Source organism: Rhipicephalus sanguineus, chromosome 8 (genome assembly GCF_013339695.2).
Source record: "Rhipicephalus sanguineus isolate Rsan-2018 chromosome 8, BIME_Rsan_1.4, whole genome shotgun sequence".
Lineage (NCBI taxonomy): Eukaryota > Metazoa > Arthropoda > Arachnida > Ixodida > Ixodidae > Rhipicephalus > Rhipicephalus sanguineus.
The window spans coordinates 165,177,510-165,201,850 of record NC_051183.1 but is presented as its reverse complement, the minus strand read 5'-3'; the positions used below and the strand labels follow the sequence as shown (position 1 = coordinate 165,201,850).

General features: G+C 48.4%; 1 protein-coding gene across 5 annotated transcripts in view; it reads right to left on the bottom strand.

The window, feature by feature from the left end:
- The window catches only part of LOC119402453 (rho GTPase-activating protein 1), a 169,053-nt gene that overhangs the window by 41,474 nt on the left and 103,238 nt on the right, over positions 1 to 24,341 (bottom strand). For all 5 annotated transcript variants that reach the window (XM_049418649.1, XM_037669606.2, XM_049418646.1 and 2 more), the window contains 2 exons: positions 23,599 to 23,676; positions 4,677 to 4,805 (listed from right to left, as the gene is read on the bottom strand). In XM_049418649.1, coding sequence (XP_049274606.1) covers positions 4,677 to 4,805; positions 23,599 to 23,676 — 207 coding nt within the window. The remainder of the gene's footprint in view (positions 1 to 4,676; positions 4,806 to 23,598; positions 23,677 to 24,341) is intronic.

The window sequence follows — 24,341 nt, the reverse complement described above, 5'->3', positions numbered from 1 at the left end:
ACGTTTTGTGCACATAGGGCACAACTACGCACCTCCTATCGACCTTCGTCCTTTGAGAAGGAACATCTGAGTTTTCGGCCTTGATTTTCTTCAGCACTGCCTCTGCTACTGCAGTTAGCACATATTGCGGGAAACCAGCCTCTTGCAACCTAACCATCTGTGCTGCAAAGCTTTGCTGTACGGAGTGTATGCACGACTTCTTCAAGGCCGACACGACACACTGGGACGCTATGGCCCGCTTCACTGTTTTTGAATGACTTGAATCATAGGGCAACAAACTCTTTTGTGACCTCGGATTATATTTCCAGCAAACATGGTCGTCAAAGAAGGTTAGAGCGATGTCTAAAAATTGAATTTGGTCATCTTTTGTTAGTTCATGAGTGAATGATAACTCTTTGCCATGGCGCTGAAAAAGGTGAAGTACATCCGCAATGGCATAGTCATAATTGGAAGTGTCACGCTTTTTTAGAAGCACAAGGAAATCGTCAACATAACGATACACACACACAACCTGGTCACGGTCGAGCCCTTCGTTGACCGCTTTGTCAAAACCTGATAAAAAAATATTGCACAGCAAAGGGGCTACGCAGGACCCAATGCAGATGCCCTGCTTCTGCACGTAGTGGCTGTCTTCAAACTGTATAAAAGTCGAGTTAATATAAAACTCTAACAGCACTAAAAACTTGTCTACGGTCACACCAGCTGTGTTCTGAAACGCTACCTCGCCATTGGCTTCGATGCAACTGCGCACAGCCTGATACAGTGATGAATGAGGAATAGAATAATATAAATCTTCTATGTCGATGGAAAAGGCACTGCCAATGGCGTTACTCGACTGCAACAAGCTAATAATATCTAGAGAGTTTTTTGCCTCAAACGGGTCGTTCACAACAAGGGGAACCAAGCATTTCTGCAAAAAACTACTCACTTCATACTGCCACGTTCCTCGTTCACTCACGATAGATCGAAAAGGAACGTTGTCCTTGTGCGTCTTGGCCGAAAAGAAAATGTTCAAACAGTCACCCTTACTTCTGTTGACAAGGGTAGCCAGTTTGTGAAGTTCAAGTTGCCTGCACATGGCGACAGCCTTCGCCTTTACCCTTGCGGCCTTCACTGACACTGGTTTGAAGTTCTTTCGCACAGCTGCAGTTGCCTTCTCGCGGAACAGCTCAGAAAGCAGTTGTGCGAAAGAACTTCAAACCAGTGTCAGTGAAGGCCGCAAGGGTAAAGGCGAAGGCTGTCGCCATGTGCAGGCAACTTGAACTTCACAAACTGGCTACCCTTGTCAACAGAAGTAAGGGTGACTGTTTGAACATTTTCTTTTCGGCCAAGACGCACAAGGACAACGTTCCTTTTCGATCTATCGTGAGTGAACGAGGAACGTGGCAGTATGAAGTGAGTAGTTTTTTGCAGAAATGCTTGGTTCCCCTTGTTGTGAACGACCCGTTTGAGGCAAAAAACTCTCTAGATATTATTAGCTTGTTGCAGTCGAGTAACGCCATTGGCAGTGCCTTTTCCATCGACATAGAAGATTTATATTATTCTATTCCTCATTCATCACTGTATCAGGCTGTGCGCAGTTGCATCGAAGCCAATGGCGAGGTAGCGTTTCAGAACACAGCTGGTGTGACCGTAGACAAGTTTTTAGTGCTGTTAGAGTTTTATCTTAACTCGACTTTTATACAGTTTGAAGACAGCCACTACGTGCAGAAGCAGGGCATCTGCATTGGGTCCTGCGTAGCCCCTTTGCTGTGCAATATTTTTTTATCAGGTTTTGACAAAGCGGTCAACGAAGGGCTCGACCGTGACCAGGTTGTGTGTGTGTATCGTTATGTTGACGATTTCCTTGTGCTTCTAAAAAAGTGTGACACTTCCAATTATGACTATGCCATTGCGGATGTACTTCACCTTTTTCAGCGCCATGGCAAAGAGTTATCATTCACTCATGAACTAACAAAAGATGACCAAATTCAATTTTTAGACATCGCTCTAACCTTCTTTGACGACCATGTTTGCTGGAAATATAATCCGAGGTCACAAAAGAGTTTGTTGCCCTATGATTCAAGTCATTCAAAAACAGTGAAGCGGGCCATAGCGTCCCAGTGTGTCGTGTCGGCCTTGAAGAAGTCGTGCATACACTCCGTACAGCAAAGCTTTGCAGCACAGATGGTTAGGTTGCAAGAGGCTGGTTTCCCGCAATATGTGCTAACTGCAGTAGCAGAGGCAGTGCTGAAGAAAATCAAGGCCGAAAACTCAGATGTTCCTTCTCAAAGGACGAAGGTCGATAGGAGGTGCGTAGTTGTGCCCTATGTGCACAAAACGTCGCACCACCTAAAGAAGGTTGGGAAGCGACATGGAGTTCAAGTCGTGTTTTCGGCTCCTAAGAAGCTTAAAGGGTTGTGCGCGCGCATAGGCGACCGCCATAGGAGATTACAAGGATGCGGGAAAAAGCACGCAAATTCATATGCAGAGTGCAATGTTGGGGTTGTCTATGAAATCCCCTTGTCATGTGGAAAAAGTTATGTAGGACAGACCGGAAGATGTGTGAACGTGCGCATGCGTGAACATGAATTGTCAGTAAGAAACAATAAAAACGGACACCTACCCACCCACTGCTCTGAGTGCAAGTGCGAACCGATGCTGAAAGATGTGAAGATATTGAGGCGCTGCCGAGATTATAGAGCAAGGGAAATTTGCGAAGCATACCACATTAGGAAGAAGGGAAATGAATGCGTCAGTGAGTCATCGGTGTTCTTACATAGCACAGAAATGAGATTCATCAATGAGCGCTGTTAATATGACGTCTTATGGTTGATAGGATTTTTGTGATGACACCTTTCGGAAAAGCGCATGCTCGGTATTGAATTCTGCGAAGTGTACTTATAGGAGGAATGTGTGTAATAAAATTCAGTTGCAAGTCTGCGCCTGTGTGTGTCTATGGTTGTTTCGTGTGTGTCAGGTAGCGCAGTTATCCCTTTTGTATTGAGTAAACTTGCTATATCTAGAAATACAGAGTCTGAGTGCAAACCACACAGTTTTGACCATATTTAAAAAAAAAGATGGCTTATCCCTCCATCATAGGAATCGGTATAACACGAAAGTGAAACGTCTCGTCCCAGAAGTAGTTGATTGTTTATAGTGCATTGGTATATGAGAGCTTATACAATGTCTATTGTTGTTTGGCAGATATAGGACCGCTTGATGTGGACGCGCCCACGTTAACGCCTAATGGCACGTCTGTGTCCCGACGACTAAAGCCCATGATCGTGATTTAACCCTTGCAGTAGCTGAAGTTCGTAACATATGCGTGGACACCGCATATGGGTGAATGCCGATCAAATATGGCATCAACAAGCACATAATAAACACTGATACTCGATATGCACTCCTTCAAAGCGTCGCGAAACGCGAAGAGAAACACGACGAGTGTCGTGTGTTCTCTCTAGCCCGGCCGTTAATTCTCGCAGGGTGATCGGGGAACGCAGTGGGAAAGGCAGGCGAGCGTTGGAGAGCTATTTTTCTATATGGATGGATGCTATAAGCGAGGCTTGGGCTAAAGCCGCCAACTTGCCGTATGTTAAAGCGTTAATGACATTACACTTCTCCTATCGGAAATGCGCCGAATGGAATGGTCGCAGCAACGTCTCATTGCAGGAGCTAATGGCGTAGGCAACAAAGCTTTTTTGTTTGTGTTTTTCGACCCTGGTGGCACACATGTCACCACCCCGTTATAAAGGGGACACTCATAGCATCCATCCATCAATCCAAAAGCACTGTGAGAGGAAAGTGTGAAAGATAAAAGGCGCGTTCATGAAGCCTCCATTATGTGTTTGGTGGTAGCTCAGATGGCTAAATGCCCACCAGTCATCGTTGTGGGCCGAGAGGTCGTGGGTTCAACTCCTGTTAACGAAACTTTTTGTTATAGTTTTTCTTGCTTGCTATCTGATGGCGTTCATTTTGCTGATGGAAGTATGTCATGAAAGTCTTGGTGGACCCCGGCATAGAGCACTTTCATGTTAAAACTCTGCTACAGTTACAGCATTGCACCTTGCACGGTAACTTCGAGAAATATTTTTTTACATTTAATGAAACAGCCTCCTGTTTTATCCCGCAGACTTGCGCTTAGCAGCGCAACCCGACAGCCGTCAATGCAGCACAGCTTCCTTCTAACTAGGCCACCGTTTCGTGAGCACCATACACCTCCCTCTTGCACAGCCGCTGCTGCACATGCAGCGTCGGATACATAAATATTTACTTTGCAAGATTCACAGTCACCACAAACAAAAGTACCAACTCCAGCAAAGTTGTCCGATTTCAACTGAGGACATCGTTGTGTGCTTAGTGGAAGTACGTTACAATGAAACATACATTTCTTGAGTGCTTGGTAAATACATACGAATGACCGTGCCAAAGTGCCAGCACAACAAGGTGGTTAGACGACATTTTTAGGACCCCATTGCAGTGTCTAAAAGAGGTCTCAATGGTGGTCGTGGTGTGACCAGGAGCAACTCGACAGCATTTCTAACCGTAGTGCAAGCAAGAGAGGAGGCATGTCTCGGGCTAAGTCTTTCTCACACTACCGTCACAAATGGTTCACCTGTAACAACTTGCCCAATTTTCTGTTAAGCTTAAACCGGCTTCTGCAAAGCCAGATGTGATGGCCAAAGCAGCCTCACCTTGGAAGCTCATGACATCGTCATAAAGGTCAAAGGTCAGCAGGGGTTCCTCCAACTCCCTGAGGAAGGTCTTGAGGATCACTGCCGCAACGTGCACATTCTTGTAAGCATCAAAGTTGACGTACTTGCCTGCGTGCAACCAACAATGCCAAGTGACGCACAACTTCTAAATGGCATCTTCAAGGAGATCATTCTCGAGTGTTTCTCACAATAAGAACGAGTCATGTGGGACAGCTGGGCACATCTCAGGCAAGCACCCCATTAGGACAAACTGTGCTCAGCTCGGATATAATGTCGGAATGTTTGGTGGAGTTTCCATAGGCTGAGTGCAAAAAAAAAGATACTTCTTGGTGAAGGCAAGTTTTGCTAGCAACCACCAACACTGGTCTCTGATTTTCAAAGTTACAGCAGCCATTTACTGTGCTGATAGGAAATGACTTCGTGGTCACATGTTCTGGGAGGACAACCTTGAATTCCCAAGAAACCAAAATCAACTTTGCAAAATAGTACTGGCATCATAAAATAAAGATGTTTTTACTTGTGACGTGGTATGCCAATTCACACAACAATGGCAAATAAAACTGCATAGATGAGATAAAGCCTAGCAAGGGTGCTTAGCCCTTTGAGGGTTTTCGCCATATATGGACAGCATCACCTAACAGGCAACAAAGGGTTTTTTAAACATACAGGCAATGCCGTACATGTACGGAATTGCCTGTATGTTTAAAACGCGCGCCTTTTCCAATCACTTCTCTTGCTTGGCTTGTGCTGCCACACTTCAGGAACACATGGAATTTTTTTCATGCGCCGATGTCTCTCCAATTGTTTTTTTTTTTTTTTTTTGCTTCACAAAGCGGCACGCCGGCTATCGCTTGCGCATCCGAGTGCGCCCGCGGCTGGTTTCATACGCGCACATTTATCGGTCATTTCTCTTGCCTGGAATGTGCTGCCACGCTTCGGTAATATGTGGAATTTTTTTTCATGCACCAATGTCTCTCCATTGTTTTGTTTTTTTGCTTCCCAAAGCGGCGCGGCAGCTTTCACTTGCGCATCAGAACATGCACACGCGGGGCGGCTGGTTTCGGTGTCGTCCTTTGAGTGCTTAAAGGGACACTAAAGGCAAATATATTAAGTTGATGTTGATTCTTGAAATAACGGTCCTGAAACCTTGTAGTGCTACTTTTGTGTCAAGGAAACCCTTATTTTGAAATAAAATCACGTTTTAGTGGTCCGCATCGTGTTAGCACACTTCAAATCACCCACCTGAAAGCGGTGTTTCTCACGTCACTGCTGCCGTGCCCAATGTTGCCCGCCTTTAATGCGCGGCGGCGTGCACCATTCGGGCATCCGGCAACAACACATGCATGCGGCATTTTGCAGAACTTTCTGTCAGAGCGACTTTCACGAGCGTGCAAAACACACGCGGCAGTACGCGATACCGAAACTACCACTGAGACGCAACCGCATGAGCAAAGCAGGGTGCCAGGTGAAGCGCAGTTCGGCGAAAACTGAACCTTTGAACCACGCGCGCCGTTCCCCATGGCAATGCCAAAGAGGTTCTTTTTTCCATGAATCAAACAGAAACGAACAAGCAGCATTTTATCACGTCTCTTGATGCACTGAAGGTTCTTTTTTTATTGCACCTAGTTTGATTACGAATGATTAATTGTAGTCGGACTCTCTTATGCCATCGGGATCACTTCCAAAATGTCCCGCTCGTGGCGCTCATCGTGTGATACATTTAGCTTAATTTCGCGGTAAGTAGGGCACTGCTATTGCCGTTTTAGACATTGTCATACATTGAGCTTTCACTCTGACATAAATTGTTATTTGCCTTTAGCATACCTGCCAGCCTCACAGCAGGAAAATTCGGGAGACTGCAGCGGGAGGGGGGGGGGGGGGAGTGTTTTTTTTTTCATAGCGGAAATTACTGAGACTGGAGATTGACATCAGAAAAGGATAAGGATGTTTGTTTTGAGCTGCTTGAACCGAAATTCCTTACTTGTGGAGGCATCTGGCAGTTTCACAGGCGCACGTGGTACAGAATCCGTACTTGTCCCCTTTCCGCGACGTCACAGAGCACGGAAACTCAGCAGTGTACCAGTCCAGAAACACTTGCAAGCACTTCTTTGATTTCAAGGCCGTCATCGACCTTCTAACTGAACTCTGGAAACACACAACCCCCACGGCAGACGGCGTAGCATACAAAATGCGGGGGCCAAGATGGAGACACAAAAGTTCTGGCTAGGCTCAACGGAAACGATTGCCGCAAATGAACTGAACGGTGGCCAGAGCGGCAAGATTGCGACAAGCAGCACTGTTTCTCCCAAGCACGCCGATATCGAGAGTGCAAAGCACAATGGGGGCCGCTTACTTACCACCGGTCTGCTGCCCACCCCTCCTTTGGAAAATGGAATGTGCTCGACAGTCTCGCCGTCTCGTTATCGGAGCGCTCGTGCAGCACCGCCGTTCACATTTGGCAATCTTTTTCCGTTGAGACTGTACCTTTTCCGTCGCCTTCTTTCGGTACGGTGGCGAGTGCTTCTCGCGGCCAGCCTTCGGCCAGATGCGCAGTGCCTAGAATGTACTCAGCGGTACTCTACGATATATGGTTACAATGAAATAGAAGTGTCGTGGCGAGTGCTCTTCCGCAGCACCGCCACAGCAGGAAAGGCTGACGTACGTGCATGATTTTAAAAAAAGAGAGAAAAAAACCCCGCCTCTGCTGTGCTGGCCACTTTTCGGGAGATTTGAGATGACATTCGTACAATCAGAAGATTAGGTCCAAATTCGGGAGTCTCCCGGACAATTCGGGAGAGTTGGCAGGTATGCTTTAGTGTCCCTTTAAGGATTCTTGCACCCGCAAGGCTGACAGCTGTCTGGCTCCTAATCTCTCAAGGGGTGACCGCTTGTGAATCTCTTGTTCATTGCTCCCCGGGGCGCAATTACATTTGTTTCCATGCAGCGCTAAATTACACAAATGCCGCCACTATGGTTGCATTTCCTGTTTTGGGGCATAGAAAAACTAACTCTGTCTCGGTGGCGATAAGATGAAGTATTACTATAGCTTTTCCACTCGTTTTGCTTTCTGGACGGGCGCACAACCACAGAGTTTTCTTCAGTGCGCTCGCTCACATAGTTCGCTTACGCTGTGGAAGCGCGCACCGGTTGCTCTGCTGCTAGTGAGTCGAGCAGCGATTCTTCCGATACAGACTATTCCCCAAGTATGTGTTTGAGCTATGTTTAAAGGGGTGGTGCCACCAAATTTGTGGCTTGCGCGTTCTTTGCTGTAAGCGTTTCCTATAGCTCCAGGAAGCATGATGCATGCACCAAGTTTCATGTATTCTCGCTAAATAATTTAATATCGCCTTTTGATGTCGACAACTTTCGGTTTCGGTTTCTGGGCCCCGAGGTTGGGCAGTGACGTAGAAGTGTAGGAGGCTTGGTCACGTGACCACACAAGGCTGTGACGCACTTAGCCAGGAAGCGATCGAAACTAGGCGAGTGACGTAGTAACCGATGCTTTGCCGGTACTATAGTGAACTAGAGTATATTCTAGTTCACTACAGCTGGTACGTACGTTGCGGAGGTGGTGGAGGTCCGGAGGTCACTCACGTCACTACAGCTGATCTGGTATGACGTCACTACAACTTTCGTTGCCCTTCCTACAGATCTACGTCAGAGTTGGCGCGCTAGCGATGGGTTTCGATCGGGAGAATGGGCATTTAGGTACACTTTGGAAGTGAATTAAAATATATTCTAAACGTTTGCTGTGTCCGACCCTTCGTGTGGAGTGTCCTTGCATACAGAGGAAACCCGCAACAGGCTTATTATTGCCTCGAAATTTGATGGCACCACCCCTTTAATGCAATGCATAATTTTTATTTATAAAAAAGGTATGTGCTTTTTTTTTAGGATTTTACTTGATGTTACTACAAATAAACCACGTGTATCTAACAAGAAAAATGATTTTTTTTGCCACTTTACGGTCACGGTAAAAAATTTTAGACAATTTCTTTCTTAAATAGAATCGTCTGAAGAATTTATTTCAGCAATAAGAAAAATACACATTTTTGTACTGCATTTAGTGAAAAAATTCGACCCTTAAAGGGTTAAAGGGGCCCTGCAACACTTTTTGAGCATGGTCAGAAAACTCTGCCGATCGGTAATCAAGGCTCCCCAGAAAACGCAAGCCAAACATTATAGCGCAGCACGCGGCCTGGAATTTACGATTATTTCTTAAAGTCAGCTAGAAATAAAAGTTGTTCCTCTTCTCTCTATAAGTGATACCACGTACCCAAATTACTGCACCATTACTGCACACTGCATTACTGCATTACTGCACCATTACTGCACACTAAGTCCATGGGTGTTGGCTGATTTGAGCATTGTGAGCCGACAGTTACCATGGCCGCTGCAGGATGTCGCCACATTCCCACGCGCGTGCTCACAATCACACCGAAAGTAAGCCACACGTTTGAGGGAAAAAAAAAAAGAAAAGAAAGTGGTCAAGGTCATGACGCACGCTGACGAGGGGACGCACCTTCTTGCCCCTAGCAGAGACTTTGTCTGGGCAAGTTGGTGCGACATTTGCAAAATAGAACAGCACGAAGGACGGGACGAAAGACACAAAAACCGCAAGACCTCGTCCCCTTGTCATCTGCCTCCCTGCGTAGCTTTCGGTGTGCTCGCCGGTACGAGAGGAGAGAGAAAGCGCTTGAAGCGTGTGATCCCTGTAACTCCGCTCGTACTTGACAGATACAAAAAATTTTCGCGGCATGTGATTCGTGAAGCATCGTGTGCTAATAGTGAGACTATTCGATTATAACTCAGAAAAGTGTTGCAGGGCTCCTTTAATGGCAAGATCCCACTTCTGACAATAGGTGACAGAATACCGGCAAGCAGGAACCAACAATCTTTATTGCCTCTCTCCATCCAAAGCCTTTCAGTGATGCGTAGCAGCCCCTCATGGCCACTTGCTACAAGGCATACAGGTAACGACCTCTACAATCGTCAACGGCCACCGCACCAACAAAGCGTTCAGCTACGTAGGTGTGCCCATTGCTTTAGAGACGTAGAGACATACAGTGGGTATCTTGCTACTTCACAAATGACGACGACGAATTACGGTGTAATGGGTACGTCGCAAGGGGTACTTTTAGTAGACGCTCTAGGAGCATCTTTAGCAAACTTAGTAATTATGAAATGGCGCAACAAAAAGACACACAACACTGACGACGAAGAAGACAAGAGCTTGTCTTCTTCACTGTCAATGTTTCGTGTCTCTCTGTTGCATCGTTTGATAATCATGAACCCTCACCAACTTGCCCAACTATCAGTGCTACTGAAGCTCAGTAAATCCACTCCACCTGCTTATGCTGTGACTGCGGTGCATGTTCTGCACAGGCCGGATGTCTTTTGTATAAAATGACACCAATGTGGTATGTAGACAAAGTAACGATTACGAGATATCCTTATACCACAACTGTTTAGAGAGTAATTGAAAAGAGCAAACAACAAAGACGAAAGAAACGCATACAACACAACTGGCGCTTTTTTTCAAACAATTACTTATGCCCCAAGCATCAGGCACATATGCACACAGAATCACTCAAGAGGCTGCCTAAGGTCAATCTTACACCAAAATACTTCAAGTCAAATCAATCCCGTGTCAATATACATCGCAAAAAAAAAAAAAGTCACTTCATTTTCTTTTAACACCGAGGATGGGCAGCTGACACACTTATCACCTGCTTGCTTTATCAAGTAAGCCTCAACAATTTTGCATTCTGTTTTTGAACTGCCTTTCTTAAAAAAAGTGGTGTTATGAAATAAAGGAGTACATGCACATTTTTTGCAGTGTTCTGCCAAGTGGCTGCCAAATCCCTTCCCGATATCGTTACGATGCTGTCTCGCCCTGCTGTTGAAGCACTGGCTACTTTTTCCAATAGAGACGCATCCACAACTTAGGGGTATTTGACACACAACATTTGCGATACGCACGGTGATTTATGTGAAATTGCATGTGTAGCGAAGCATTGCAAGTCTGTAATAGGTCGTCCTCTTGAGCGCCTTCTAGTGGGTCGTCCTCTTCGGCTCTTCTCTGAGAGCACGCCTCTTGTGCTCAGAGTCCGCGCTCTGTCTTGACTGTCGCCGCTGTGCTTCGTCGACTATTGCCGTCAATAAACGCCTTTATAATTTGGTGGAGAGTGCTGCGCTGTCCAACCAGCTTCGGTCCCCGTTTGATGCCCCTGGCGCTTTAATCCCGTACCGTGCCCTCTACCATGACTCAAGACGCCGCCCAGCAAACACCTCCCCCTGTACCGACACCATGCCCCGGTGTCCCCCGCATCCGCGACCCTCCTGTCTTCACCGGCGCGGATGGCACTGACGTGGAGGACTGGCTCGCGATATACGAGTGCATGAGCATACCCAACAAGTGGGACGAGGCAGGAAAACTGAGAAACCTGGTTTTCTACATCGCGGGTGTGGCAAGCCTGTGGTACAACAACCATGCAACCGATTTCCTCACGTGGTATGATTTCAAGACCGCCATCATCAATGTGTTTGGCCGACCTACCGTTCGTAAACTGCAAGCTGAACATCGTTTACGTGAACGAGCTCAGCAGACCGGTGAGTTTTTTACGAGCTACATCGAAGACGTCCTCGACTTGTGCAAGAAGGCCGACGTAACCATGTCTGAGTCTGACAAGATCCGCCACGTTATGAAAGGCATCGAGGACGACGCCTTCACCATGCTGCTCGCCAAGAACCCTCGTACCGTGACAGAGGTGATCACGCTCTGCCAAAGCTACGAGGAGTTGCGCCGGCAGCGGTTGCTGACCCGTCGACCTCCATCACGCGATGCCGATCTCGCTGGCTTGTCAGCCATTTCTGATCACTCGGCCTTGCTTGCCTAGATCAAGTCATTCGTGTGCGAGGAAATTGCCCGCCAGTTTTCTCTACTGGCCTTACCTCAGTCGCAGCATGTTGAAAAGCCGTCGACCACACTGCTGCCTCCCTTACGCCGCGCTATTCAACAGGAAATCGCGGAGGTCATGCCGGAATACCACCAGCCACCTCCGGCGCTTGCGCCACTCAGTTACGCGCAAGTTGTAGCCAGGCCACCCCAAGCGATCCCTGTGTCTGCCCCACATACTTACGCTGAAGTCGTTGCCAGACCACATGCTTTCGAGGCGAGTGTGCCGGCTGCGTACGCCGACGTCATTCCTAGGCCACGACTGCAGCCCACCATGCACTCCTATCAGCCGCCGCACCGTCCACCACGTCTTGGGCCATGGATGGGACCTACCCCGGCGAACTGATGGCGTACTTCCGACAACCGCCCCATCTGTTTTGCGTGCGGTTACGCCGGTCACGTTGCCCGCTACTGCAATCGCGTGCAGTCGCCCCGAGTCGCCTCAACCATCCCAAGTCAGTCAAGCCGCCCGTATTACGATTCACCGCCGCCTATGTCACTGCCGTCTCACCCAGCTCCCACTACCCGCCATTCACTGTCACCACGACGCCGCTCATTGTCCCCGATGTGGCCACGTCTTGTCCCACGCGACCAGGAAAACTAGTCGTCACAGTCCACGAGGCAAGGGCTGCGACGCTATTGAACTGTGAAAGCCCTCAGCAAAGCCCATCGAATATGATAGACATGTTTGTGGACGGTGTCCGCGCATCTGCCCTTATCGACACTGGAACCGCCGTATCCGTTATGGATGCAAAGCTTAGTTGAATACTGCGAAAAGCGACGACGCCACTTTCCGGGCTCTTCCTCCGTACAGCCAGCGCCCAAAGTATTCATCCTACAGCGGTGTGCACAGCCCGCATCATGATTAAGGATGCTCTGTACGCCGTCGAATTGATCATAATTCCTGCATGCTCTCACGACGTCATCCTCGGATGGGATTTTCTCTCCCGCCACGACGCCGTAATTCATTGCGCACCAGCCGAAATAGAGCTCTCACCATTCTCTAATTTGACGCCGGCAGACAGTCCATCGCCTGCGAGCAAGGTAGTCGTCAAAGATGACAACGAAGTGCCTGCAAACTCGTCAATGGCGGTGTCAGTCTACTGCGCCAGTCTATCCGACACCGTCGCACTCATCTCGCAATATAACCGTGTTTGCACGAGGAAAGGCTTGCTGGTGCCTATTGCGACCGTGCAAGTCACTCAGGGCAGCACCTCTATTTTTTAATCAACCCCTCCCCGTACAGTGTTACGTTGGTGCGAGGGGAATGTCTCGGCAGCGTGGAACCCCTCGAAGACCCACAAGTTATGGACGAACCCGGTGACACGCACTGCCCCAGTTCCAGTACGCTCAGTGCTGTTTCGACGTCTAGTTCATCACCCGCTGACATATTTTGTTTCTCCATAGCTGACAACCTTACGCAGGTCCAGCGTTCCGAACTTCTGGACCTGTTGGAAGAATTTCACTCTTCTTTCGATGTTCTCTCGGCCGCACGTCGGCCGTTACGCATGGCATCGACACTGGCGCCCACCTACCACTGCGGCAACGTTCATATCGCGTATCTCCCACAGAACGCCGTGTAATCGCCGAGCAAGTCGACGACATGCTTCGACGCGATGTTATTCGACCCTCTAACAGCCCCTGGGCTTCTCCTGTCATTCTTGTTGCAAAGAAGGATGGTTCTGTGCGGTTCTGTGTGGACTACAGGCGACTCAACAAGATCACTCGTAAGGACGTGTATCCACTGCCGCGAATAGACGACGCGATTGACAGCCTGCAAGGCGCCGAATTCTTTTCATCTCTCGATTTGCGCTCAGGGTACCTATGGCTGATGACACTCGACCGAAGACCGCCTTTGTCATGCCCGATGGCCTGTACGAATTCAACGTCATGCCGTTTGGGGTGTGTAATGTGCCCGCCACATTTGAGCGCATGATGAATACTATTCTGCGCAACCTCAAATGGCACACGTGCTTGTGCTACCTCGACGACGTCATCGTTTTTGCTCCGGACTTCTCCACGCATCTTCAACGCCTACAACATGTTTTGACGCGTTTGAGCGACGCCGGTCTGCAACTGAGTCTAAAGAAGTGCCGATTTGCAGCACGGCAGCTGACAATCCTCCGCTACATCGTGTCCAAGGACGGAATTCTCCCCGATCCAGCCAAGCTTCGGGCCATGACCGAGTTCCCCAAACCTACGTCTGTCAAAGAACTGCGCAGTTTCGTAGGACTGTGTTCCTACTTTCGGCGCTTCATTCGAAACTTTGCCACCATCATATCGCCGCTGACGAAGCTCTTTGGAGGTAACGGACCCCTAAATTCGTGGTCGTCCGAGTGTGACGACGCGTTCGCAAAGCTCTGTCGTTTGTTGACATCTCCTCCCATACTACGCCACTACGATCCTACGGCCCCAACGGAGGTACACACGGACGCCAGCGGTGTAGGCCTCGGCGCTGTCCTTGCGCAGCGCAAACCTGAGTTCCCAGAATATGTTGTGGCATATGCAAGTCGTACGCTTACTAAAGCCGAGACCAACTACACCGTCACGGAGAAATAATGCCTGGCAATCATCTGGGCCCTTGCGAAGTTTAGACCTTATTTGTATGCTCGCCCATTTGATGTTGTCACCGACCATCATGCACTGTGCTGGTTGTCGTCGAAGGATCCCTCAGGCCGTCTCGCCCACTGGGCACTTCGCCTGCAAGACTACGACATCCGCGTGCTGTGCCGCAACGGACGCCAGCATGCTGACGCCGACGCACTCTCGCGCTCCCCCTTGACTGACGACAATACCCACAGCTCAGTCTCTCACAATGCCATTTCTTCCATCGACATTCACACCATCACTACTGAACAGCGCAAGGATCACTGGATTGCCTCACTGATAGACTTGCTGACCGATCCATTGGCAACACCACCCACTCGCGCGTTGCGTTGTCAAGCCCACCATTTCGCCGTTCGCGACGACCTCCTCTACCGACGCAATTACGGCGACGGCCGCCAGTGGCTACTCGTAATCGCAGTCTGTGATCTGACATATGCGAGTCGTTCCACTCTGATTCGCAGTGTGCACACTCTGGGGTATCGAAAACCTACCACCTCATTTGCCAACGGTACTTTTGGCGAGAGAAGTACCGCTACGTGCAGAAGTTCGTTCGCTCCCGCATCGATTGTCAGCGCCGCAAAACTTCAACGCACCTGTCGCCGGCAGGTCTGCAACCTCTACCTTGCCCTGACCGGCCGTTTGGGCGCGTTGGCATCGATTTGTATGGACCACTTCCCCTAACGTTGGCTGGTAACCGCTGGGCCATCGTCGCTGTAGACCACCTTACGCGATACGCCGAGACTGCCGCCCTCCCAGAGGCTACAGCGCGCGATGTTGCTTCCTTCCTGCTGCACCGATTCATGCTGCGCCACGGTCCACCCCAAGAGCTTCTGAGCGATTGAGGTCGTGTCTTCTTGTCGGAAGTCGTCGAAGCCATTCTCAAAGAGTGCAACGTTGTTCACCGGAAGACTACTGCTTACGACCCGCAGACGAATGGTCTCACCGAACGCTTTAACCGCACGCTCAGTGACATGCTCTCGATGTACGTCGCCGCCGATCACACAAATTGGGATGCCATTCTGCCTTTTGTCACCTACACCTATAATACCGTCCCTCAGAGCACTACTGGTTTCTCACCCTTTTTCTTATTGTACGGCAGGCACCCGTCACACACGATCGACCCAATCCTTTCATACAAGCCAGATCCGTCTGAGTGTGCGCCTATTTCTGCCACAGCGAGACTTGCTGAGGAGTGTCACGAGCTTGCCAAGACATTTACTACGCATGACCAAGAGCCGCAGAAGAGCATTCGCGGTGACACCACCACTTCTGCGCCCACGTTCCTCCCTGGAGCGCTCGTATGGCTCTCGGTCCCTACCACTGCAACTGGCCTCTCTTCCAAACTACTGCCTAAATACGAAGGCCCCTACCGTGTCGTTGAACGCACATCTCCGGTCAACTACCTGATCGAACCCATTGAACCATCTTCAGACATTTGCCGTCGAGGGCGCAACATTGTCAACGTGGAGCGCCTGAAGCCCTACCATGACCTGCTCATAGTGACAAGCAGTTAGGTCGCCAGGTGGCTCCCTTTTCGTACCCGGGGTAATTGTAGCGAAGCATTGGAAGTCTGTAATGGGTCGTCCTCACGAAGCGCCTTCTAGTGGGTCGTCCTCTTCGGCTCTTCTCTGAGAGCACGCCTCTGGCGCTCAGAGTCCGCGCTCTGTCTTGACTGTCGCCGCTGTGCTTCGTCGACTGTTGCCGTCAATAAACGCCTTTATACATGCGTTTTCTGGTCCTTTGAAGGTTACAGATTGCCGATAATTTGCAAGGGGCTGAAGAAACTCAATTGACATTATGTCGTTAGCTACCTTCTTCAAATTATGAGATACTTTATGCAGGTGTGGGATCACACGCAATGGTATTTTGTCAAAATCTTTTGTTGAGCACTCCTTTTGCTGTTTTGACTTTTTATGCAACGTCTTGCATGCAGATGAGACAACAGACACTGAAAAACCTGCTTACTTTAATCTATGAACTTGCTTGGACACACTTAGCTCAATCTGGTGAACGCATGATTTGCGCAAAGCATTGAGAAGACAAGTAGAAGCAATGCCTTTTTTTATTAGGTTGGAGCGGGCGTTGTCGAATTGTAGAACACTTTTCTTTGACCTAGTGTTATAACTCCAACAGGCACAATTAGTTGATGAAAAAATAATCTTAAGGTCTAGAAAAAGGATGGAATTATGATTAGGCAGTTGAAACCTGAGCTCCTCAGAAAGGCTGGTGAACAATGTGAGACAGTCTGCTACTGCATCGTCAAGACAAAGGCCAGGTGATCTTTGTAGGGCTGTTAAATAGTTGTCAACATACCTATACACATGGATGATCGGCTTACCAGTTAGATGCGCATTTACATGATTGTCAAGGGATGCCAAAAAGATTTTGCATAATACGGGGGCTATTGACGAGCCAATACAGATGCCTGTGGTTTGAATGAAGGAAAAGCCACTACGAATAATGGTTGTCTAATGTAGGTAGAATTCTAGCAAAATTGAAAAATTGTCCCAGTTCATGCACACTAAATTTAGAAAGAAAGTTGTGGGAGAGCATGCGCACCCATTTCTTTTCCATAAAGCTGGCGCAATCACGAACTGTTTCCCCTGCGAGAGAAACAACCCTCGCTGGGGAGGGAGACGGGAGGTGAATAAAACAGCCGATCGGGCAGGGAGACGAGCTCTCTTGCGCCACTGACTTGTACCAGTGACCCACATACGAGTTCACCCCAAGGACCCGCGAGCCGAGCATCGACCGAAGGAGTAAGCGTTAGTTTTCTACTAGAGTGGACTATCCCTCTACGCGACGTTTACACGTTATTGCTAGTGTAGCAATAAAGTGCTGTTTGTTGACCTAGCCTGTTGCCTTATTCACCCAAACCCATTGTAGCTGCAATGACTTGCGCTACGGGAATGGGACGTTGACACGTGCATGGTACGACTGTGTGCGGCTGGAACCGGTGCTAGGCTTCTGCACAAGCCGTGCATAGAGCGGGCCCTTTCAAAGTTCACAGCTTTCATTGATTTTTTCACGAACTGCATGCAAGATACCTTCACGTGCCACAGAATAGCACAAGTCCTCAATGTCTAGTGAGAAACCGGTTGCAGCAGCTCCCAGACCGTCCTGTAGTTCTAGGACAACATCATCTGAGCACCTCACTAGGAAGAGGTCTTTGAGCGGCAGCCGCTTTAAGTGTCCTTGAAGGAACATCCCCAGTTGGAGTTGCCAAGAATCCTTTTCAGAGACGGTGACGCGCAGAGGATAGCAAGGCTTATGGGTATTGCACATGAAGAAGACTTCCAGGTAATCATTTTCAGCAAACTTAACCCGCTCACGTAGAGAGTCTAGTTGCAAGTCTTTCGCCAGTTTTAGAGTAGCTTTCTTTTAGGGGCGAAGCTCCTTAAGGCGGCACCCGTTCGTCCCTCGTAGTCGTCGTGGTCGTAGTAGTGAGTAACAAGTCTTACGCTTTGACCTCCAAGGTGATGCCGGTGGGAGATTTCTCCTGTGCATTGTTGAACAATAAAAAATTCGCAGCGTGCGCGTTAACTAAAAGCCGACTTCTTCTGTCTCTCATTGCCATTAGCAGCCATTGTTTACCTCCAAGGTAGTGCCTGGTGAGATTTCTCCTGTGCGTGATTAAACAATAAAAATTTTGTTCAAAACGCCGTTGATTGATGAAATAAACCAACGAAAGACGCCAGATGTTTTGTAAAAGCAGAACGAAAGAACGCCAGATGTTTTTCTTAAAGTGTAGTAGTAGTAGTTGCATGTAGCCACCTCGCCCGATCGTCAACGGGCGAGGTGGACCGGCAACGGCGCGAGGACCCTGCCGTACGAGAGTTAAAGCACACTAAAAGACATACTTTGCGGGCGATACACTCTAGTGAGCTTTCAACTTTTCCTCTTAATGTACATGATAAAGAAATTATTTCTACGAAAAACGCAAGGCACACCTTGAGCAATATGTTTGGTTTTGGGACGCTAAATGGAACCATGAGGCGATGCGAAGCCGGAGCACTTGCACGATCGCGTTCCGTTGGCTTTCGTTGGGCATGCTACCGACCTCGCGTCGTGGAACGCGTGTCCTGTCTTCCCTCTAGCCTTGCCTTTAATTCGCACAGGGCGAGCGGGGAATGCGGTCGCTCTTTCGCTCGGGAGCGGACTTCTTCCTTGCATTTCACCGATCACAAGTGATAATGAAGGGACCACGTAAACCAACAGTACAATAAAAGTTTGATGTTTAATATATACACGATGTTTCACACTCTTTATATTATGTACTGGGCGCATTTCACGGAAGAGTTTCACGGTTTACAGATGATTCCCTCCGTAGCTTCGCCCCACTCATCATCATTCACCCCGTGGATATGCTGTGATTTTTTTTATTGCTCTGTATTGAAGATGGCTACCTTGAAATTCTTCTCTGTGGCTTCATTGGCCTTGTCTTCCATCAGTGTATCTGGCAGTACCACAAATCCTCTTTCCTTACCCACTTGGAGAATGGGCAGGCCCTGATCCTTCAAGCACTTCGCTATCATCATGAGCGGTGGTCGGGGCAACATAGGCACACCTTCCACAGCTTCACTGGTGGCATGTTCGTGCTCACTTTCTCCTGCACTGTCGCCTACATGTCTTGTCAAGGCCAAGAGCTGCTCTCCACTGAGCTGAGGTTCAAAAGTAAACTTTGGACTCTGAAGGATGTTGTTTACTGAGCTGGGAAGACTTGCACCTCCCAGAATGGTGACTGTGTTTTCGTCGCTACATCTTCCTGGCTTTTAGGGGCGAAGCTCCTTATGCCGTGGGTCTGTCCATCCTCCGTTTGTTCGTTTGTTTGCAGTAGCCACCTCTAGTTTGTGAGAAGCGCGCGTTCTGGTATGCAGTAGAAGAAGACGACGACATTGACGAGCGAGACTTTCATGCATGTTCGCCTGTGTGGCGTTCTTTCTTCTTCACTACGTCTCGTGTTTTCAACGATGCCCGAAGACAACATTTCAGAAGTAACGCGTCATGAGGCTCCCTCTTGGCGCGCTTTTTTTTTCACTGGAAGACAAGGCTACAGAGACCCACCCACGAGATAGCCGTTAACTTTGCAGTGGTCGAACGTCTTGGCAAAAGATTGCCGTTCCCTTATGTTTTCTTTACTTGTTGTTGCCTTCTGTAGTTTCCCGCCTACCATGTAAGCCTAGCCGGTTTTATGTCAAGCTTGTAGACTATGTGGAACGGGACCCCATACTTACTGCGGTGGACGTTCCCTATCTTACCGAGACGTGGAACGCCAAAAGACCGTATATCAAACGATACGTTCCAGTCGTGTGCATCGATGATGCAGAGCGTCCTGCAGGTGGTGTGGCCGTATACATCAAACAAACAGAAAAGGCACAAGATCAGAAACTACTACCAACGACACAGAGCCACAATGGTGAATATGCTGCCATCGATTTTGATGGATGCATCATCATGACCATGTACAGTAGAACCTCGTTGATACGTTCCCGCTTAATACGATTTCCCGGCTCCTACGCTCGAAATCGCGAAAATTAAAAATAACCCAATACAGCTGTGTGTAATACGTTCCGGTTAATACGTTCCCGAAAAATACGATTATTCGGCAGCAACGTTCAGCACCGTGGAAAACTGTAGTCGTATAATACGTTTTGTACTCAGAAACTCTCATTCAGGTGTGCAAAAAGGGCCCTCTCGTGTACTTGTGAAGCGAGAAGTGGCAGACACCCGCCGCACGGCGACGGCAGCTTTTCCGCAGTGCCTTTCCCCCCCTCCGCACTTTCTCTGCTTTGCACAATTGTCCCCTCCGCGTCTCTTCCGAATTGCTCGATCGTCCCCTCCGTGTATTCTCCGAATTGCTCGATCACTGCTCTCTGTCACCCACACACTAAAGTCCCTAGATTTTTCCCTACCACACACCGACCCGAAGGTAGGCGGCAATGCTGGCCGTCAAAATCTTCAAACGGCTTGCCGCGGAAACGCACACGCCGCCGCCGCATCGCCACCGCTGCACAACATGCTGTGACCTGTAACCATAGCAACGCTGCCATTGTGCCCGGTGAGTATGGCCGATATTTTCCCCCACACTTTTCTCCCGGAGCACATTCGTTTTTGGGTTGCTGCGCCCAGTGCAATTCCAGTCGGCGTATCTCTGGCTGGGCAATTCTGCCTGCCAGCGGGTCGTCAGAAGCTGCCAGAAAAGATTTGTTCTGAAAGATATCTGGAAAGTTTCTGGTTATCAGACGCCAAAACGAGACGGTGTGCGCTTGCCGCCATCTTTTTGAGGACTCGACAGATCAAAGTGCGGGCGCTTGGGGACTTCACCTTCGGTTGCCATTACGCCGGGCGTTATCTTTTAAAGCCCATTCCGCCGTGCGAGATGGTGTGTTACGAGTGGCGGCGAACATAGCACATGTCTGAATTTAAGACAGAACGCAAACTGATCAGCACGAGTATGCAACGTAGTATGCGATTGCCGCGAACAGCTGTCGCTTTCGGGGACGCTTATCACTTTCGCGAGATTTCGCATATTGTGTTGTACCACGATTGTTACGTGCACTGCGAAGAGTTGAGCTTGTTAAGCCTTTAGCGGGGCGGATTTTTCTTCACGGATGGGGCAAGTCACGCGTGATCTTGCGAACGTACGTTATCGTATCTCAAATGCGTATGCTCGAGAATATCACTTCTGCTGTTCGGCAAACCTAGCCCCATATTTCCAAGCGGCAATGCAGAAAGAACCGACGCTCATGCGGCGCAAAGTTTCGTCTGCTGACACGGCGGTAGCGTTTCTTTACGTTTACGCTGGTTGTCATAGAGTTCTATTTTGCAATATTCGGGTTCTCTCGGGATTTCAATACACGTGACCACGACGTTATTTTCGGTCAGGACCGGAACTAGCTGGCTGACCTCTGGCTGTCAGCGAGATGCCAGGAGTTCGAAAATCGAAGAGTCCCTCCATGTTTTTTGAAAAATAAATGTTTTTTGCCCTTGCACCTCAATATAGTCTTGTCGGCCTCAATTTTTACTGGATTTGGATCTAACGTTTTCCCTGATCATACGTTTATTTTCCGCATTTTTTTGGGAAATGTATCAGCGAGGTTCTACTGTACCTTGCACCCAATTTGTCGAGTGGGAATATCAAGACATTCATTGACATGGCATCGTGTAATTATGACAAGTACAAGAATAGACCATTTGTGTTAGTTGGTGACCTGAATGTCGATGTTACCGAAAAGAACAATGAGTGGTTAATACAACATATGGCAGCCAAATATGCTCTCACGTGCACGTCCTTTGATCATATGAAACCAACGACCATCCGAGGGACGCGTATAGACCTGGTATTTTCAAATTTCCAATTGCAACCTGTACAGGAACCGCTATTTCTTCATTTCACGGACCATAAAGCCATGATAATGAAGGGACAACGCAAGCCAAGCATAATCTAATTAAGAAAAATAAAAGTTTGATGTTTGTAATATACCCATAGTGTTTCTCACTCTTTATATGACGATTGATGGGGCGTTACACAGAAGATTCACAATTTACCGATGATATCATCCGGAGCTTCGCCCAACTCATCATCATTCACCACGTGTATATGCTGTGATTTTTTTTTGGGGTAACATGAGCCTAGTGCGCTGCCACAAGAATTCCATACAGTAAAACGCCGCTGATATGTTTTTGAAGGGACTGTAGGAAATGAACGTAAGAGACGGGAAAGGTAAGAGCCAAAAAACAGAAAAAAGGACGAAATATATAATGGTACAGAATCTTATTTCAATGCTTACGCGTGAAGAAAACCGTGTAGCGTTGCCTGGTGCTCTTACTCATGTCCGAGCAGCACGAAAAGTTTTTCGAGCACCTGCAGTCTCACATCTTTTTCGTAAATCTAGTGCCATCATGGCCTACACCAGGGAAGCGATCGCTCATGGCGATACCTTCGCGAGATTGTCGCCGGTTGCGTCGGTGTCGCCGAGCGATACTGTTGGACCATTGGCATAGTGTCGGACCACCGTGGCTTGTAGTAAACGGTCGAATGTCTCGCGAAAGTAGAAGTACTCCCGAAAGCGGCTCCACCAACTCCTAAATTTCGTCACTGGTGCACACAATGGCGCACTCAGCCACGGTCTAGTCAACGGATAGAAACGCGGAGCTGGGGACGGCATCATCCGTGATTTTTTTAGCACCAACAGCTGTAGGCGTAAAAGAACTAAGCACACGCAAGCACGACCAGCGCGACGAGCCCAACAGCGAACCACGCGCACGACCACGTGAACTCCAACCAGATCGAACAACTCAGACAAATAAACGCTAACGCGATGAACGCGATGGCAAAAGTAAACGCCTATCACGGAGGCCTTGCTTTGCAAGTAATTATGTCATAGACGCCATGTTTGCAATACAAATCTTAAAGGCTATGCTTTTGTTATAAGTAAATGCCAATCTCGAAGGCCTTGCTTTCGCGAGCTTTTACGTCATAGACGCCATCTTTGCAATACAGATCTCGAAGGCTATGCTTTTGTTTGTGTCAACCGAATGTATCTGTCGCTTGCGCTTCTCATGCGGCTAATGTTACCATCCAACTAGGCCAAGCTGCGTGAAAAGTCACCATGGCCGCTCTCTTAGGTACTCACTCGGTCGGCTCGGAGCGCACTTCGCGACGTATCATACGGGAACGGTCCCACAGTTACGACGTAACGGCGGGGTTCCCAATACATTGTACCCTATGGGAGCTGTGCCGGGACCGGCGGAAAACGACGTAATAGCCGGGAAAACGCATCAGAAAGGAACGTAACAGCAGGGTTCTACTGCAGTCTGCCATGCTAACTTCTTGGACCAGCTCAGCTTTTCGAAGCCTGTCTTGGGGTCAATGCCATCTTGAAGTAACCCCTTGAGCCAATCACAGCAGAGTCTAATTTGGTGCCCCTTTTCAGTTTTTAAAAGCTTGCACATTCTTCTGTCGTAGCCCCAAAATAGTTCAACAAGCCCGAAAGTGGCCTGGATTTCTGGATGTGCAAGTTTTCTTCTGAGGTATTACGACCACATTAAGGATTGACAGGTGCATATGGCAATGAGGTTGTTTGTTTCAAATAAATGCCAGTTGAACGTAAAGCGCTAATCCAGTTGTGTGTTTCTTTTGGCATCGTCATTTGCACTTTTCAAGTGCCTTCTAAAGATGGAATAATTTTCCCAAATTAAGGTGTTGTTATACAATTGTGTTTTGGCGCAAAGAATAATGTCACCACCAATTTCACAGCCAACCCGTGCTGTCGTCTTTCTGCAGTGAAACAGCGAGCCTAGACTGCAATGAAACCTCAACCCAGCCACACTCACCTTCATCAAAGAGTGCCTGCACTGCTTTGACCACTTGCGTGTTGGCAGAACGTCTGAAGATGCCTTCGGTCTCCAGGGCTGCAAATTAAGAAGAGGGCAACAGCTCACACTACATCATAACACATCCTAAATTTATGCAAAACAAGAAAACAAAAAGTTCGGCAGATCCCACGTATTGTGGGAACCGGTTTCATGCGAAGCAGTCAGCCAGTATACCTGTCCACGCTGCATTTTTTGGATTTGAGTCAAGCATTACGAGGTGGATCGACGTGTTTTTGTAAGTGTAGTAGTTGTGTGCACATCGTGAGCTTACCAGGCATGGCGACTACACTGGCATTTGAAAGGTAACTTAAGGTCTGACGTAACGTCAGCACTCACGTTAGGGCATACAAATTGGCATTATCGAAACGAAGTGCACATCACGGTGTGATGATGTGAATATCATACGCAACTTTTCTTTGCATTTCCTTCTGGGGTCGAGCAAATATAGCTTGCTCAATCATAGGAATACAAATGTAATGTTTATTAGACTGCTCTAAAAGCGGAGCCAACACTGGAACCACAATTGAAGTTAACCCTACATGACGCCTGTATCATAGGAGTACATATGTAATGTTTAATGAGATAGCCAGCACTGCAACCACAACTGACGTTGCACTGACATTATGCCTGCATATATGGGTCTGTTTTCATAGAAGTTTAAAGACCTGACGTGGCTCTGTGGTAGAATACCGGACATCCAC